Source organism: Martes martes (genome assembly GCF_963455335.1).
Source record: "Martes martes genome assembly, chromosome: 8".
Classification (NCBI taxonomy): Eukaryota; Metazoa; Chordata; class Mammalia; order Carnivora; family Mustelidae; genus Martes; species Martes martes.
In genome coordinates this window covers 366101-382347 of record NC_137895.1, presented here as the reverse complement: position 1 = coordinate 382347, position 16247 = coordinate 366101, and the positions used below count along the sequence as shown (strand labels likewise).

The 16247-nt window shown below is 44.7% G+C and overlaps 1 protein-coding gene across 15 annotated transcripts in view; it reads left to right on the top strand.

The window, feature by feature from the left end:
- PPP6R2 (protein phosphatase 6 regulatory subunit 2) overlaps positions 1-16247 on the top strand; it is a 78179-nt gene that overhangs the window by 14238 nt on the left and 47694 nt on the right. For 5 of the 15 annotated variants that reach the window (XM_080811671.1, XM_080811666.1, XM_080811674.1 and 2 more), the window contains exon 2: positions 5840-5966. Coding sequence is in view for 6 of the 15 variants with exons in the window: in XM_080811668.1 (XP_080667794.1) it covers positions 10625-10668 (44 nt within the window). In the remaining 9 variants the exon portion in view is untranslated. Of the gene's footprint in view, positions 1-5839; positions 5967-10557; positions 10669-16247 lie in introns of those variants that run through there. The other 10 variants (XR_013967293.1, XR_013967294.1, XM_080811664.1 and 7 more) reach the window with 6 other exon arrangements.

Sequence of the window (16247 nt, the reverse complement as noted above, 5' to 3'; positions counted from 1 at the left end):
AACCATAGCAGCTAACATTCATTAAGGGTTTTCACGTGAGGTGTTGTTCCAAGATCTTTACATTGATGTCTTCTTTTAATTCTCACTGGCAGGATACGGGGTAAGTGTAGTTACCCACCTTTCATAGATTAGGAGACTGAGACCCAGAGAGAGGCTAATTGACTCCCCAAGGCCTCTTCTTTTTTCTTTCTTTTGTTTTTTTAATTGTGTTAAAATATACGTAACATAAAACTTACTATTTTATTTTTTTATTTTTATTTTTTTAAGATTTTATTTATTTATTTGACAGAGATCACAAGTAGGCAGAGAGGCAGGCAGAGAGAGAAGGGGAAGCAGGCTCCCTGCCGAGCAGAGAGCCTGATGGCGGGGCTCGATCCCAGAACCCTGAGATCATGACCTGAGCCGAAGGCAGAGGCTTTAACCCACAGAGCCACCCAGGTGCTCCCAAACTTACTATTTTAATAATTTTTAAGTGTGCACTTCAGAGGCACTAAGCACATTCACCCGGCTGTGCCCTCGTCACCCCTGCCTGTATCCAGAACTTTTCCGTCTCCCCAAACTGAAACTGTCCCCATCACACACTCTCCCCCCGCAGCCCTCTCCTCGGCCCCACCGTCGACTCTGTCCCCGGGTCTGACCACTGCGGGTGCCTCCTAGAAGTGGGGCCAGACAGGATTTGTCCTGGGTCTGGCTGGTTTCACTCAGTACCGTGTCCTCAGGGCTCCCCCAGGTCGTGGCAGGTGTCCGCTGCTCCTTCCTTTTCAAGGCTGAGGATGTGATTGAGGACAGATGCCTATGGCCCTCTATCTGGCTCAGGGAGAAGAGGATATCGTTCTTAGAAGGTCAGACTCTGAAGCTCAGCTCTGCCTTTGCACCTGTTGTGGGGATTCCATTAGGTAGCCAGGCCAGGCTCGCTGAGTCATCTGCTATTAGACAACCTGATTGCTTCTTGGTGTTTTGGCTAAGGTCAACTGTACTGTGTGTTCCTGTCAGTTTAATATTAGACAACCTGACTACCTGTTGTCATGAAGTCGCATCTCTCCCGTTCCTCTGCTGTCTGACACTTCTGCCTGGGGATGGTCTATGAAAATCCTCCCTAGGATTGATTCACCAAGGAGCCCTATGCAGTCTGGGTGACTTGTCCCAGACAGCCTTCAAAACACCCCTGTTTCCAGGGACTGGTTGGACATTCTCCATCTTAAGCGGGAGGAACCTGGCCTCCCACATCCCGGGGAAGTCCCACCTTTGGACATTTGACAGAGACTGGTCTGTGTAGCCAGGGCAGTAGTTGTCTTCTCTTCGATTTTGTGTTCTCCTTTTAAGGTCCCCTGAGACGCTTTGAATGAGACCAAGACTCTAGGTGTGAGTTTTCTGATGGGTAATTACACACCTACACATAGGCACAGATAGAGATGATCATGCAGCAAATCTCTAGGTGCCCACTACTCAGCTTTGTCTGGGAGTAAGAATGTCCTGTCCCAATCAAGGTCCAGCCAGACTAAGAATCAAATTGACGTGAGACAGATTGACAGGAGAAAATAAAATTTAATTTTGTATGTATGGGGAATCCAAACAGATATGGAAATTCCAAAGATAGGCAAAATAGTATATATTCTCATTCTGAACTAAGGTGAGGGGTGGGGGTCTGGGACTCGGGAAGGAATGCAATTCACAGGAAGGTGAAAAAGAGCAAATGTTTAGTAAACAAATGTTTGCTGCCACTCAGGGATGCAAAGAGGACTTGGGTCAGGCAGTCCTTGCAAGACTTCTCCCCATTTGCCTTACTTCCTTCGTAGTTTGATGTAGTTATCTATAGTGAGAGGATTCTTCTTGGAGGCACTCCTCCTAAATTCTTTTTAGGCAGTTGGGGGTGGGGGGTAAAGACCTTTTCCTGGATTTGCTGGGTTTTGATGGCTTTTTAACTCAGAATAATCTCTATGACGAAGTGGCCCATCTTGGGGCAGCCCTGCCCTTGACTCCTATAGTTTCAATAGTTGTGGCACTTTGCCAATCTTGTTTTTCCTCTCTGTACTCCTCCTAATCTTTTTTTTTTTTTCTGTATATTTAAAAGCAAATTGTAGAAATTGTGAAATCATGCCATTTTACATGCCTGCTGATCTCTGATCTATGCTTGGCCTAAAAACGTACCTTCTGTAGTTGGTTGGTTTGAATTGAAGTTAAAGTGTCTCACTTTATTGAATGTCTCTTAAATCCTTTGTTCTTAGGGCTGACTGCCCTTTCTGTGTCGTTGGTTGGTTGGAGAGATTTGGTTATCTGTCCCGTAAGCTCCCACATTCTGGATTTCACTAGTTGCTCTTTGTGTATTATTTAACTTGTTCTTTTCTCTCACATTAGGTTTAGGTACAACTTTTTTAAGATAGGAAAACGGAACAGTTGTGATCTGATGGATTTTTTTTTTTAAGATTTTTATTTATTGGGGCGCCTGGGTGGCTCAGTGGGTTAAAGCCTCTGCCTTCGGCTCAGGTCATGATCTCAGGGTCCTGGGATCAAGCCCCGCATCGGGCTCTCTGCTTAGTGGGGAGCCTGCCTCCCCCCTCTCTCTGCCTGCCTCTCTGCCTACTTGTGATCTGTCAAATAAAAAAAAATAAAAAATAAATTAAAAAAAAGATTTTTATTTATTTATTTGACAGAGAGAGATCACAAGTAGGCAGAGAGGCAGGCAGAGAGAGGAGGAAGCAGGCTCCCTGCTGAGCAGAGAGACCCATGTGGGGCTTGATCCCAGGACCCTGAGATCATGACCTGAGCCGAAGGCAGAGGCTTTAACCCACTGAGCCACCCAGGCCCCCCAGATCTGATGGATTTTAATGTGATATCCACAGGAGACCTGAATTTGAAAACATTATCTTTCCATTTTATATACAGTTCATTTCAGAACTTTTCTTTGTCAAGAAGATGTGAAAAGACACTTTGACCTGGGCAGGGGTGGGGGTGGGTGGTGTTGACTATCCTTTTGTCATTAAATCCTGGGGATGTCTGTCTGGATAGCAGTTTCTTCCTTCAGATTTTGGTTCAGTTCTCTGATAAGATAGATTGATTCTTAGTGTGTGATGTCTGCTTAGGTGTTAAAACATTGTTTTCATTCTGCCTCCGTGTCCTCACAGGACTTCCTCCAGTAGCTGCTGGAAAATGGGCGAACTGCTTCTCTTTGGCTTATTATTTCCCATAAATACAAACAAATGAACATTAGTTTAAAATCAGAATAAACAGGCCTAAAGTCACTCTTATAGAAATACTTCATTATTTTGAAAACTGTGTATGGGGGCTCCTGGGTGGCTCAGTCATTAACCGTCTGCGTTCGGCTCAGGTCATGATTCTAGGGTCCTGAGATCGAGCCCACATTGGGCTCCCTGCTGCGCTGGAAGCCGGCTTCTCCCTCTCCCTCTCCTGCTCCCCCTGCTTGTGTTCCTTCTCTTGCTGTGTCTCTGTCAAATAAATAAAGTCTTTAAAAAAGAAAAAAAAGAAAACTATGAAGTGCTGAAAAGCCAGTATTGAACTATTCAACTTAATAATTTTAATTATGAAGTGTTAGTTGTAAGAAGAGTTAACTTATTTCAGAAGATGGTAATGTAAGGGCCTATTTAGCCAGAGCGGCCCCACCTTGGCTGAACAGCCATTTTGTTGTTTATGCAGTAAAACTTAAACTGACCCCCCCCCCCCCCCCCGCCCGGGGGAACTTACTTAAAAGCAACTCCCCGAAACCAGTCCCAGGTAACAAAGCCCAAATACAAGGGTGGGTCAGGTCAGGTGGAGATAATGGCCCGAATGCGGGGATGAGTCGGGTCAGGTGGAGACATCCAATCAGTGGGGTACGCATACTGTCTCCCTAGCTACCAAGGAGTGTGGGCCCCGCCTTTTGGGGGGCCAATTCTGACTAAGGTGATAGGCTAGTTCAAATAGCTACTATGGGGTGAATTGTAATTCAGTTGGCCACTCGTGTGTGACCTAGCATGACTGTGCGGCTTTCTCTGTGTGTTACAATCTCATTGGCCACCTGTGTGTGGCCAGGCCCAACCACATGGCCTTTGCTCTATGAAAGTCAGTCTGTGAGGCAGGGAGGTCTTCACCCTCTCTGTAAGGGGCGCCCCTGACCGGTCTGTTTGACAGCCGGCCTGATTCTCGATGCTTGGCCCGAAATAAAGCTTTGCTTGACCTTTGCTTTGTATCAGTCTCGCTCCTTTGACCATGGACCCATTATTGGGGGACCCAACATTGGGTCCCAGCAGTAACCACTGACTTATTTCTGGTTCACTAGCACAACTTTGTCTTTTTTTGTTTGGTTTTTATTTTTATTTTTATTTATTTACTTATTTTTTTTAAAGATTTTGTTTATTTATTTGACAGAGATCACAAGTAGGCAGAGAGGCAGAGGAAGGGAAGCAGGCTCCCTGCTGAGCAGAGACCCTCAATTCGGGGCTCGATCCCAGGACCCTGAGATCATGACCTGAGCTGAAGGCAGAAGCTTTAATCCACTGAGCCACCCAGGCGCCCCTTGTTTGTTTTTTTTTTTTTTTTAAGATTTTTATTTATTTATTTGACAGATGAGATCACAAGTAGGCAGAGAAGCAGGAAGAGAGAGAGAGGAGGAAGCAGGCTCCCCACTGAACAGAGAGCCCGATGCGGGGCTCGATCCCAGGACCCTGAGATCACGACCCGAGCCGAAGGCAGAGGCTTTAACCCACTGAGCCACCCAGGCGCCCCCCTTGTTTGGTTTTTATATGAAATTTAAAAATATACAAATGATACAGAAAACATTGTAGCGGAACACTCACACTCCCCACCCAGCTTCTTCCCCATCTTGTCCCTTGCCCTCTTAACACTTTAAAAATCTGTTTGGTTCTTGTTTTTTGGTGGAGTATTTTGGAAGTGAATCCCAGAAATAATACCATTTTACCCATGAATACTCACTTTTTCTAACAGATAAGAATGGTTTTTATTTTTAAAAACATAACCACCATATCATATTACAACTAAGAATTCATAGTAATTTCCAGTATGATCTAATAGTAGTCCACATCCAGATTTCTCCAATAGCTTCAAATCTAACCTTTTTACATTTGATTTGTCCTTTTTTTTTTTAATTCCCCCAAGGGGGGAGCACAGTTCCTGGTGGTACTGCAACCCTAGGTTGTCACACAGAATGGATGGAGCCAGCCCCCATCCCGTCCTCCGGTTCCAAAAATCCGTGTAACATGTAACATGTTGTCCTCGAAAGAGGACTTGTGTTAGATGTTAAACTGATAAGAACAGAAAATACACTTGATGGGAAGTGATTACATTTGATTTGTTCTGACTGGACTCAAGATCTATATGTTACATTTGGTGATTATGTTTCTTAAGTCTCTTGTATTCCAGAGCAGTCCCCTGTCTCTGTTGCTAAAGTGTAATTTTCAAAAGGTAAAATCATGGCTTTTGTGCACATAGAAAATGAGAAGTCCCAGGTTCTGCGCTTTTCTAGAGGTTGCGATGGCTTATCAGTGAGTTCTCCAGTCATCATCTTGGTGTGCCCAGAGATGTGCATGTCCCCCTGGTGGTGATGGCATATAGTTACAGAACTGGACAGCTTCATGGGGACCCTTCTCTTGTGACTTTCCAGCCATTGAGCTGGTTACCCAGATACGGCATGGGTGTACATCATCAGTACTGTTGTCTCTGGCATGAGCAAAGACAAGGGAATGTTTATTCCTTAATCATAAAATAGTCTGAGACTTTTGTACCAAGTTAAGATACTGACTTTTTTTTTTTTTTTTTGCCTTTTCTCTACTATTTTGGTTAGCTTTCACAGACAGAACTTAAAATAAATTTTTTTCTTCTTTTTCAGGTGAAGAGATTATAAACCTACTGAATGAAAAAATCTCTCTTAAAGTCACATATAATCCAAGAAGAAAAACCCAAATGTTTTTATATTTTGTTTGAATATAAAATTAAGCAAGAACTTTCCATAGAAGGTAAGATAATTTTCCTTTTTAATTCTTCTTAGTTGTAATTTATGCAAATATACTAAAGAAGTTCAGAGATGGATGACTGCAAAATGCTTCATTTGGAAGGTGTATGAATGGTTTATTGTCTTTTGGTTGTTTTTTGATCCTTCTGTATCTGGTTTTAAGACACTTTATTGTGGAAAAGTTACTTGGTCTCCCTAACCCAGAAGTACAGGGCCAGTCCTGCGTATGTAGTGAGGCACATTCTCTTTCTCACCTGTGGGGAACACGTGAGACAGGGTACAGACGCTGTTATGGTCGCCATCCAGAGCATACATTCTCCATAGAGGATGAAAGTCAGGGAAGGGCTCGGCTTCCTGCAGTATTAGTTGCTCTCAGAAGGCTCACCTGGGGGGCGCCTGGGTGGCTCAGTGGGTTAAAGCCTCTGCCTTCCGCTCAGGTCATGATCCCAGGGTCCTGGGATTGAGCCCCGCATCGGACTCTCTGCTCAGCAGGGAGCCTGCTTCCTCCTCTCTCTCTGCCTGCCTCTCTGCCTACTTGTGATTTCTGTCTGTCAAATAAATAAATAAAATCTTTAAAAAAAAAAAAAAAAAAGAAGGCTCACCTGGTGCAGTCCAGTTACATGCTGCATAAATGACAGTAAATGTGATTTCTCATGAGCGCTTCAGTGCATTAAGAACTAACATGCTCAGGGCACCTGGATGGCTCAGTTGGAGCCTTTTTTTTTTTTTCTTCTTTTTAAGATTTTATTATTAGAAAGTGAGAGAGCAGGAGCAGAGGGGTAGGGGCAAAGGGAGAGGGAGAAGCAGGTTCCCCACTGAGGAGGGCCCCTGATGCAGGGCTCGATCCCAGGACCCTGAGATCATGACCTGAGCCGAAGGCAGATGCTTCATTGACGGAGCCAACTAGGTGCCCCTCAGTCGGACTTTTGACCTCAGCACAGGTCTTAATTGCATGGTTATAGGTTTGAGCCCACATTGGGCTCCACGCTGGGCACGGAGCCTACTTAAAAAAACAAAAACAAAAACCTGGGGCACCTGGGTGGCTCAGGTCAGTTAAGCTGGCCAACTCTTGATTTCAGTTTAGGTCATGATCTCAGGGTCCTTGGAATGAGCCCTGAGTCAGGCTCTACACTCAGCAGGGAGTCTGCTTCAGGATTCTTTCTCTCTGTCCCTCCCCCCCATGCACGAGTGTGTACGCTCTCTCTCTTAAATAAATAAATAATAAATCTTTAAAAAATAAAACACCAACCCCCCTCAAAGAAAACCCAACTAAGGTAACTCTCCAAAGGCCAAAAAAGAAAAAATTTAAGAAAAGGAACAGTGAGGAATTGTGATAGCACTCCCTTGTTCCTTACTAAAGAAAACAAATCATCTTTGGAGGAAGGCATACTGAGTGTTGGCCCTTGGAATTTCTGTAGAGTGAATTTTTTTTTTTTTTTAAGATTTTACTCATTTATTTGACAGACAGAGATCACAAATAGGCAGAGAGGCAGGCAGAGAGAGAGGACGAAGCAGGCTCCCCGCCGAGCAGACAGCCTGATGCGGGGCTCGATTTCAGGACCCTGGGACTATGACCTGAGCCGAAGGCAGAGGCTTAACCCACTGAGCCACCCAGGCGCCCTCTGTAGAGTAAATTTAAGCAAACTTGAACTTCTAGTCAGAACACATGGGGCACCTGGGTGGCTCAGTCGTTAAGCATCTGCCTTTGGCTCAGGTCATGATCCCAGGGTCCTGGGTTCAAGCCCTACATTGGCCTCCCCACTCAGCGCGGACTCTCTCCTACTCCCCCTACTTGTGTTCCCTCTCTTGCTGTCTCTCTGTCTCAAATAAATAAATAAAATCTTAAAAAAAAAAAAAAAGAATATACACACCCTTGAGAGGAAGAGTTAGCATGATTAGATGCCCCAAGGCCTGCAGATACTGGATAACTGGATGTAGTGTGTGTACTAATGTATGAAGTGTTTGAAGTAATCCAAAACAGATACACATTAGTAATGAAAACCAAAGTAGCAAAATGATTCAAGTAGAACTTTCAGAGGTGGAAACAATGTTAAAATTAAAAACTCAGTATATATGGGTTAAACAGATTAAAATATGGCTGAAGATAGAATTTGTGAACTGATGTATGAGTCTGAAGAAATTACCAGCCTGTGGCACCGAGAGATGGGGGGATGGCAAACGAGGTTAAGAGAAATGGAGGATAATATAAAATTGGGTCATAAATGTGTAGTTTCCAGGATGGAAAAATAAGGAACATGGAGGAGAGGCATTATTCGAAATATTAATAGCTTTGGCTTTTTGGAAACTAGTAAGAAACATAAATCCACAAATTTAGGAAGCACGCTATGTCCCAAGTGGTATAAAAAAAGGAACCTATGTCCATACTTTGAAATCGTCCAGTAACAGAGAGAAGAACTTGTAGGTCACAGGTAAAAGGTAGATCACCTACAACAGGTGTCACATGAGCGTGAATAGAGATAAGAAAGTGATAAGAAAATAGAAATTTCAGTATAGAATTGTGTGTCAGGTTTATTTGGCAAAACACTGCAGCAGTGTGATTAGTAAATGTTTTTGATACAGGTTTAGCTAGGTTATTTGGACTGTCTTCTAACCTCCCACCCTCTACCTTACGGAAAACAACTTAAAGTGTTGGATTCAAAAACAAAAAAACCAAAGAACTGACAATATAACAAGGAAATTCTAGACTGAAACCTGAAGAAAGAACCAGAAAGTAAGAGCCCAGGGGAGTAAATACCTCGGGATCTGCATTTGCCCTGAGAGCATGTGCTGATTGGGACAAAGTGGGACTTTGATTTTAGAAGTCTTATAGGGTAGGAAGAGTGGTCAGTTAAGATCCACCGTCCTCTCAAGGTGCAGAGCCCAAGGGAGATTCTCTGCGTGTGAGACGGGGCGGGAAAGCCTCCATCCTTAGAGCAGGAGTGAAGGAGCAGCTGGTCTGTGTCACTCCGTCCTTGCCCCCTGGTTGTCTTTTTACTCTTAAATACCGCAGGAAAGAAGGCGGGGCAGTACCTGTAGCCACGGGTTAGCTTTTGTGAGGATTTCTAACCTAGGTTCACAGTGCCTGGTGCTTCAGGGAAATCAAGCACAAATTTAAAGTTTTCTGGGTGAATGCCTTTAGGCATCCTGCAGGGGCAAACTTAAAAACTCTCTGGAGGAAGTTACCTTTATCCTAAAACACCAAAAAAGCCCCTACAGATACTTTTATGGATATTGATTTATACACAGACAAAACTGACCAGGCACACAAGGAAATAAGACACCAGAGTGAAAACCAGTAGAAGCAGACCCTCTAAGACTTCAGATTTTGGAATTATTAGAAATAAATTATAACACAATCATGCTGTTTATTTTTTAAAAATTTTAAGAAGATTTATTTATTTGACAGAAATCGTAAGTAGGCAGAGAGGCAGGTGTTGGGGGTGGCGGGAGCAGGCTCCCTGTGGAGCAGAGAGTCCGATGTGGGGCTTGATTCTAGGACCCTGAGATCATGACCTGAGCCAAAGGCAGAGGCTTTAACCCGCTGAGCCACCCAGGCATCCCTGGACAGTGTGTTTGACAGTCTTAGGTGGCCATGACTTCTTTGAGTGCATTGCATAGACCTGCATAAATTATTCTTTTACAGTTTTTTTTTTTTTTTAAGATTCTATTTATTGGGGCGTGTGGATGGCTCAGAGTGTTAAGCCTCTGCCTTCGGCTCAGGTTATGGTTTCAGGGTCCTGGGATCAAGCCCCGCATAGGGCTCTCTGTTCAGCAGGGAGCCTGCTTCCCCCTCTCTCTCCATCTGCCTCTCTTCTTACTGGTGATGTCTCTCTCTCTCTGTGTCAAATAAATAAATAAATAAATCTTTAAAGATTCTATTTATTTGTCAGAGAGAGTGCGAGCACACAGGCAGGGGGTGTGCACGGGGGCGGTGGGGGGAGAAGCAGACTCCCTGCTGAGCGGCTCTATCCCAGAACCCCTAGATTGTGACCTGAGCCAAAGGCAGACCCTCAACTAAGCCACCCAGGCACCCCTTCTACAGTTATTTTAATTTATTTTTGTGGTTATTTTTTCTCTTCACTTCTAATTTTCAATATTTATTTATCTTTTTGTCCCAACTCAGTCCTTTTTTACAGTTACGCCCCCTTTTTTGGGATCTTTCCTCCAGTGCACTGTGCCCGTTATAGACATGGTCTCAGTTGTTGGTTGATTATGCAAAAATCTGCTCTCTGTGGACTCACATTGCTGTTTTTTTCATGTCAGATCGAATTCCAGTGGTACATTGGTAAATGTTTAATAACTGACTCTCTGGGAGAGTAAAAAACCTGGTGGTTTGAAGTATTTGTTGATCTCCATGGTGCACATACTGTCATCATGTCCGGCTTAAGTGACCAGTGTGATGCCGCTGAAGATGGGGTTGGGAGAGGTGTGCCACTCCTGCCACCACTGAGCCCATGCTCTGTGGCAGGGCGGGTGACCTCATCTGTTTCCTTCCCTTTGCCGTCAGGATCCATGAGGACACAATGTGCCAGCCACGGTTCTGGGCTTAACTGTCACAGCAGCTCTGTGGGATGCTCATTGTTCCTCATTTGCTGCGGTGGAAACCAAGGCGCGAGAGGTGTTGTAACTGGCCCCAGGTCACATGGCAAAGCCAGGGCTTTGATGGTAAACTACACCAGCAAAACCCCAGCTGGGCAGGTATCCGGGTGCGTTCCCGATTCCAGTTTTCTCTTAGCAACGGTCTCTGCCACAGAAGGTTCTTTTTTGAAGGGCTCCATTCATGGAACTCTGTGCTGTTGTGGGCAGCATTTCTCTTTAGAATCTGTCTTCCGTGTGATAGTCATGCTCAGTGAACAGGTTCCTCTCACCTGACTGTTGGATAAACGTCTAGACGATGTTGGTAATAGTTTGCTGGGTGTTGCAGACAGACAGGGTGTTGCTGGGTGTGGGGAGCCCTTGTGCTGTGCGGGTGCTCTGGTGTACGAGAGGTGTCTCAAGCCAGTTCATGAGCCCCTTACTTTTCCTGAGGGTGCTGTCAGTGGTGGGCCTTTGGGTCAAATGTTAGCCTTCTCTGTAGGCGAGGCCCCGCTAGCATCTCTGCTGGGTAGTGCACATTGCTGGGATACAAGAGACGTTTGGAAGCCAGATATGTGCTGTTACGTGGATGAGAGTTTCAGAGTCCGTCTACACCAGGTGCTTTGACAGTGGCACTAGCTGCGGCAAACCCTTCAAAGGATGCCACTGTTGTGATCATTTAAATATTTCTTTTTTTTTTTAATGTTTTTACTTATTTATTTGTCAGAGAAAGAGCACAAGCAAGGGGAGCAGCGGCAGAGGGAGAAGCAGACTCCCCGTTGAGCAGGGAGCCCGATGTGGTGTTCGATCCCAGGATCCTGGGATCATGACCTGAGCCGAGGGCAGCCACCCAACCATCTGAGCCACCCAGTTGTCTCCATTTAAATATTTCTTAAAAATGTGTGGCTAGCAGGCGCCTGGGTGGCTCAGTTGGTTGAGTGACTCCCTTTGGGTCGGGTCATGATCCCAGGGTCTTGGGATTGAGTCCCACATCGGCTGCCCTTGCTCTGGGCAGCCGGATTTTCCCTCTCGCTGTGCCTGCGACTCCCCTTGATGGTGCTCTCTGTGTCAAATAAATAAATAAAATCTTCAAAAAATTTTTAATGTGTGGATAGTAACAGGGATATAAATATCGTTGCAGAGATTTTTAAATTTAAGGTCATAGCAAAATGTACTGATATGAGTCAGTGAGGCATAGAGTCTAAATTAATGGTCTTATTTCAAGTGTTAGTGGAAATGTAAGTAGATGTTCTCTAGCATTAGTCTTTAATATTGGTGGCATGAACAAAATAAGAGTGATGAGGTGAGTTTTTCTTAAAACTTATTATTTTTTCAGAGTGAAATGTTATCCTTAATCCAGGGACTATGGATTTCCTTTTTTTGATATTTAAAAAGTCATTGTTTCCTGAAATTAATGTAATTATGGATGATATAGTTAATCTTTTCCTCCTTTGTATCTTCTCTCTCTCTCTCCTCCCTCCTCCTTGTTTGGCCAAGTTGAAAAGTTGGCAACCCTCTGTTGGTTTTCTATATTAAAAGAAGGAAATCTGCCGGCCCGGGAAAGCCCTGTGTCTTGTACGTTTTGAACTGGGCCGGCTTTTACAGACAGGTCTCTCGGGCTTGGTTTATGAGTAGATGGTACGCTTGATTCTGTAAATGGGGTGGGCTCTCAGAAGCCCTTGAATGTCTTACTCTTCTAAACTTTCTGTTTTATAATTTCGGGGTAAATAAGTGAGCATTAAACTAGTCTGTTGTTTCAAATTATAAGTTATGAGTAAGTGGGTTTAGGTTTGGTTCTATTTGTTGAACATGATTTGTTCTGTATGGAGTGTATGACAGAACAGCTACAACGTGGAGCTTGGTGGGGTGGGACACGCAACAGCCTCACGCGGGGCAACACCAGTAGCCCCTCTGATCAGCGCTTGAGTGTGCCCTGGGCACCTCAGTGCATCTGTGAGTGGTGCTGCCAGCGAGACACTGCCTGTGTCTCTTGTATGGAAAAAACAAACCGGGGCGCCTGGGTGGCTCAGTGGGTTGGGCCTCTGCCTTTGGCTCAGGTCATGATCTCAGGGTCCTGGGATCGAGCCCCACATCGGGCTCCCTGCTCAGCGGGGAACCTGCTTCCCCTCCTCTCTCTCTGCCTGCCTCTCTGCCTACTTGTGATCTCTGTCTATCAAATAAATAAACAGGAAAAATCTTTAAAACAAAACAAAACAAAAACCAACTTCTCATGAAGGGGACCTCCGGGACACCAGGACAAACTTAATGGCAAAGTTAACAATACTGGATGGATATTTCACTAGGCTGGACAGTGAAATGGGTGATGTCTGGGGTAATTCCAAGTGGTCTGGGTAGGAGACAGTCCAGGGAAGAGAATGGGCTCAATTGAACTGATCTGTGTTGAGGCTGAGGGAAGGGCGTGGGAGGGTTCATACACACTTCTCGCTGCAGTTGGGCATGTGTGAGATTTCCCAAAATAAGTTAAAAAAACAAGAAAACATGAAAAGCAAAAATAAGCATAAACCCCAGCCATGTAGGAGCAGTGATGAGGTAGAAATTTGACCTAGTCCCCCGCCTAGGCAACCACAGATCTGCATTTTGTCTCTATAGATTGTCTGTTCCTTTTTTTTTTTTTTAAGATTTTTTTTTATTGATTAGAGAGAATGAGAGAGAGCGAGCGCATGAGAGGGCAGAGGTCAGAGGGAGAAACAGACTCCCTGCCAAGCAGGGAGCCTGATGCGGGCCTTGATCCCAGGACTCCAGGACCAGGCCTGAGCCGGAAGCAGGTGCTTAACCAACTGAGCCACCCAGACGCCACAGATTGGCCTGTTCTTAACCTTTAATAGAGACGGCCTCGTAGACTGTGTGGTCTGCTGTGACTGACTTCTTCACCTAGCATGTTTTCCAGATTCATCCATCTTGCAGTACTTAATGCCTTTTAGGTACTGAGTAATATTCCATTATGTGGATGTACCATGTTTTTAAGAATCCATTCTTCCCTTAATTGGACGTTTGGGCTGCATCCACTTTCCGGTTATTGTGAATGATGCGTGGTTCACATTGGGGTGCAAGGTTCTGCGTGGGTGCGTGTTTTCATCTCTCCTGGGTGCATGCCTCGGAGTGGAATTGCTGAGTCATGTGGGGACTCTGTGCTTAAGCATTTGGGGAATTACAAACTATTTTTCATTTTGCACTCCCACCAGCAACGTATGAGGGTTCTGATTTCTCCACACCCTCATCAGCACTTGTTATAATCAGTCTTTTTGGTGTTAGCCATCCCCGTGGGTGTGAGGCTGTATCTCATGTTAGTTTTGGGTGATGATGGCCAATGACGTTGTGCATCTTTTCATGTACTGTTGGCCGTTTGGGTATTTTCTTTGGAGAAATGTCTCTTTCTTTGCTCATGTCAGATCCTTAGCTCATTTTAAAATTTGTCTTTTTATTACTGAGTTGTAAGAATTCTTTGTATATTCCAGATACAAGTCCTTTATCACATGTATGATTTGCAATAATTTTCTTTTGTGATAATTTTCTCCCCTTGGTTGAATTGTCTTTACACTTCCTTGGTGGTGGTGTTTGAAGCACAGAAGCTTTATTTTGGATGGAGTTTAATTTATCTGTGTGTGTGTGTTTAAGATTTTTATTCATTTATTTGACAGAGAGAGAGAGATCACAAGCAGGCAGAGAGAGGCAGAGAGAGAGGGGGAAGCAGGCTCCCCTTCGAGCAGAGAGCCCGATGCGGGGCCCGATCCCAGGACCTGAGATCATGACCCGAGCCGAAGGCAGAGGCTTAACCCACTGAGCCACCCAGGTGCCCCTGTGTGTGTGTGTTTTAAGATTTGTGTATTTGAGAGAGAGCACATGAGTGAGCCCAAGCAGGGGGAGGGGCTGACAGAGAGGGAGAAGCAGACTCCCCATGGAGCACCCTAGGATCACGACCTGAATCAAAGGCAGATGCTTAACTAACTGAGCCACCCAGAAGCCCCATATCTGTGTTTTCTTTTGGTGTCTCTCATGTCCTATCTAAGAAACTGTCCCCACATCCAAGGTCGTGATTTGCCTCTGTTTTCTTCTAAGAGTTTATTATTTAAACTCTTAAATTTAGGTCTTTGATCCGTTTTGAGTAGATTTTGGTATATAATGTATAGGTAAGGGTCCACATTTATTACTTCGCATGCAAATATCTAGTTTGTATAAAAAGACCAGTCTTACCTCCATTGAATGGCATTGGTGCCCTTGTCAAACATTAGTTGATTGTAAATGTGAGGGCTTATTTCTGGACTCTGTTCTGCTCTGTGGGTCTATGTGCCTGTCCTTGTGCCAGCGCCACGCTGCTCTGATTACTGTAGATTTGTGGTTGGTTCTGAAATCGAGGGAGCGTGAGTCCTCGAACTTTGTTTCTTTTCAAGATCTTTTGTCTATTCTGGATCTCTTGCATTTCTGTGTGAAATTTAGGATCAGCTTATTTGACACACAGGATTTTAAAAAGACTGTCTCTTAGCTATTAATTTCTATACTTCATTGTGTTTGGAGAACACAGTCTGTGAGATAGTAGTCTTTGGAGTATATTAAGCTTTCCTCTGTGGATTTAACTTGTTCATATTTGTAAATGTCTCATCGTGTGCTTAAAAAGAATTTGTATTGTCTGTTCTTTGGGTGTGGAATTTTTTTATCTGTTTAATAGCTTGGCCTTATTAATAGTACTCACATTTTTAACATTTCAACTCTAAGAAATAATAGAGATATATCTTCTACACTTCCTCTAGTTTGTTTGTTTGTTTGTTTTTTAGAGATTTTATTTATTTATTTGACAGAGATCACAAGTAGGCAGAAAGGCAGGCAGAGAGAGAGGGGGAAGCAGGCTCCCTGCCGAGCAGAGAGCCGACTGCGGGGCTCGATCCCAGGTCAGAAGACAGAGGCCTAACCCACTGAGCCACCCAGGTGCCCCTTCACTTCCTCTGGTTTTCTCCAGTGGCAACAATTTGCAAAATTATAGTAGAATATTACAACCAAGCATTGACACTGGACTAGTCCACTGATCTTGTTCACACGTCCTCAGTTTTATTTGTGTGTGTAATTCTGTGCAGTTTGTCGTCCGTGTAAGTTCTGTCCGTGGCTGATTCCACAGCTGCAAGGGTTCTCATGTTCCCTTTTACAAAAACCACACTCACTTCCCTCTTGCCCACTTCTTCTCCCTGGGCGGCATCCCCCATCCTTAACCACTGGCAGCCACTAATGTCCTCCATTTCTAAAATTTTGTCAGTTCAGAAATGTTAGATGTAGCTGGAATCCTACAGTAAGTAGCCTTTTGGGATCAGTTTTTTCCCCTAGAGACGCCTCCGAGTTGTCGCGTGGGTCCGCAGGCTCGCTCTCTCTGTTGCTGAACGGCAGGCCCTGCCGCGGTGGGGGGCCTCGGTGTGGTTAAGCGTTGGTGCAGGGCTCTCTGGACTGTTGGGACCCTTACAAACACAGCTGCTGGGAGCATTGACGTGCAGAGTTTTGTTTGAACTCAGGGTGTTATTTCTTTAGAGTAACTGCCCAAGGCCAAACCGTCTTTCATTTAGGGACTTCTGTCAGGTGCCGCGCTGAAGTTTCGGTTGGAGGAGAGCACGCGCGCGCCTGTGGTGGCGACATACGCACAGCTCCGTGTCCCTTTTACCTGTTTGTCGCTCCTTGCGTCTCTGTCCAAAGCTTCAGTTTGTCAGATAGG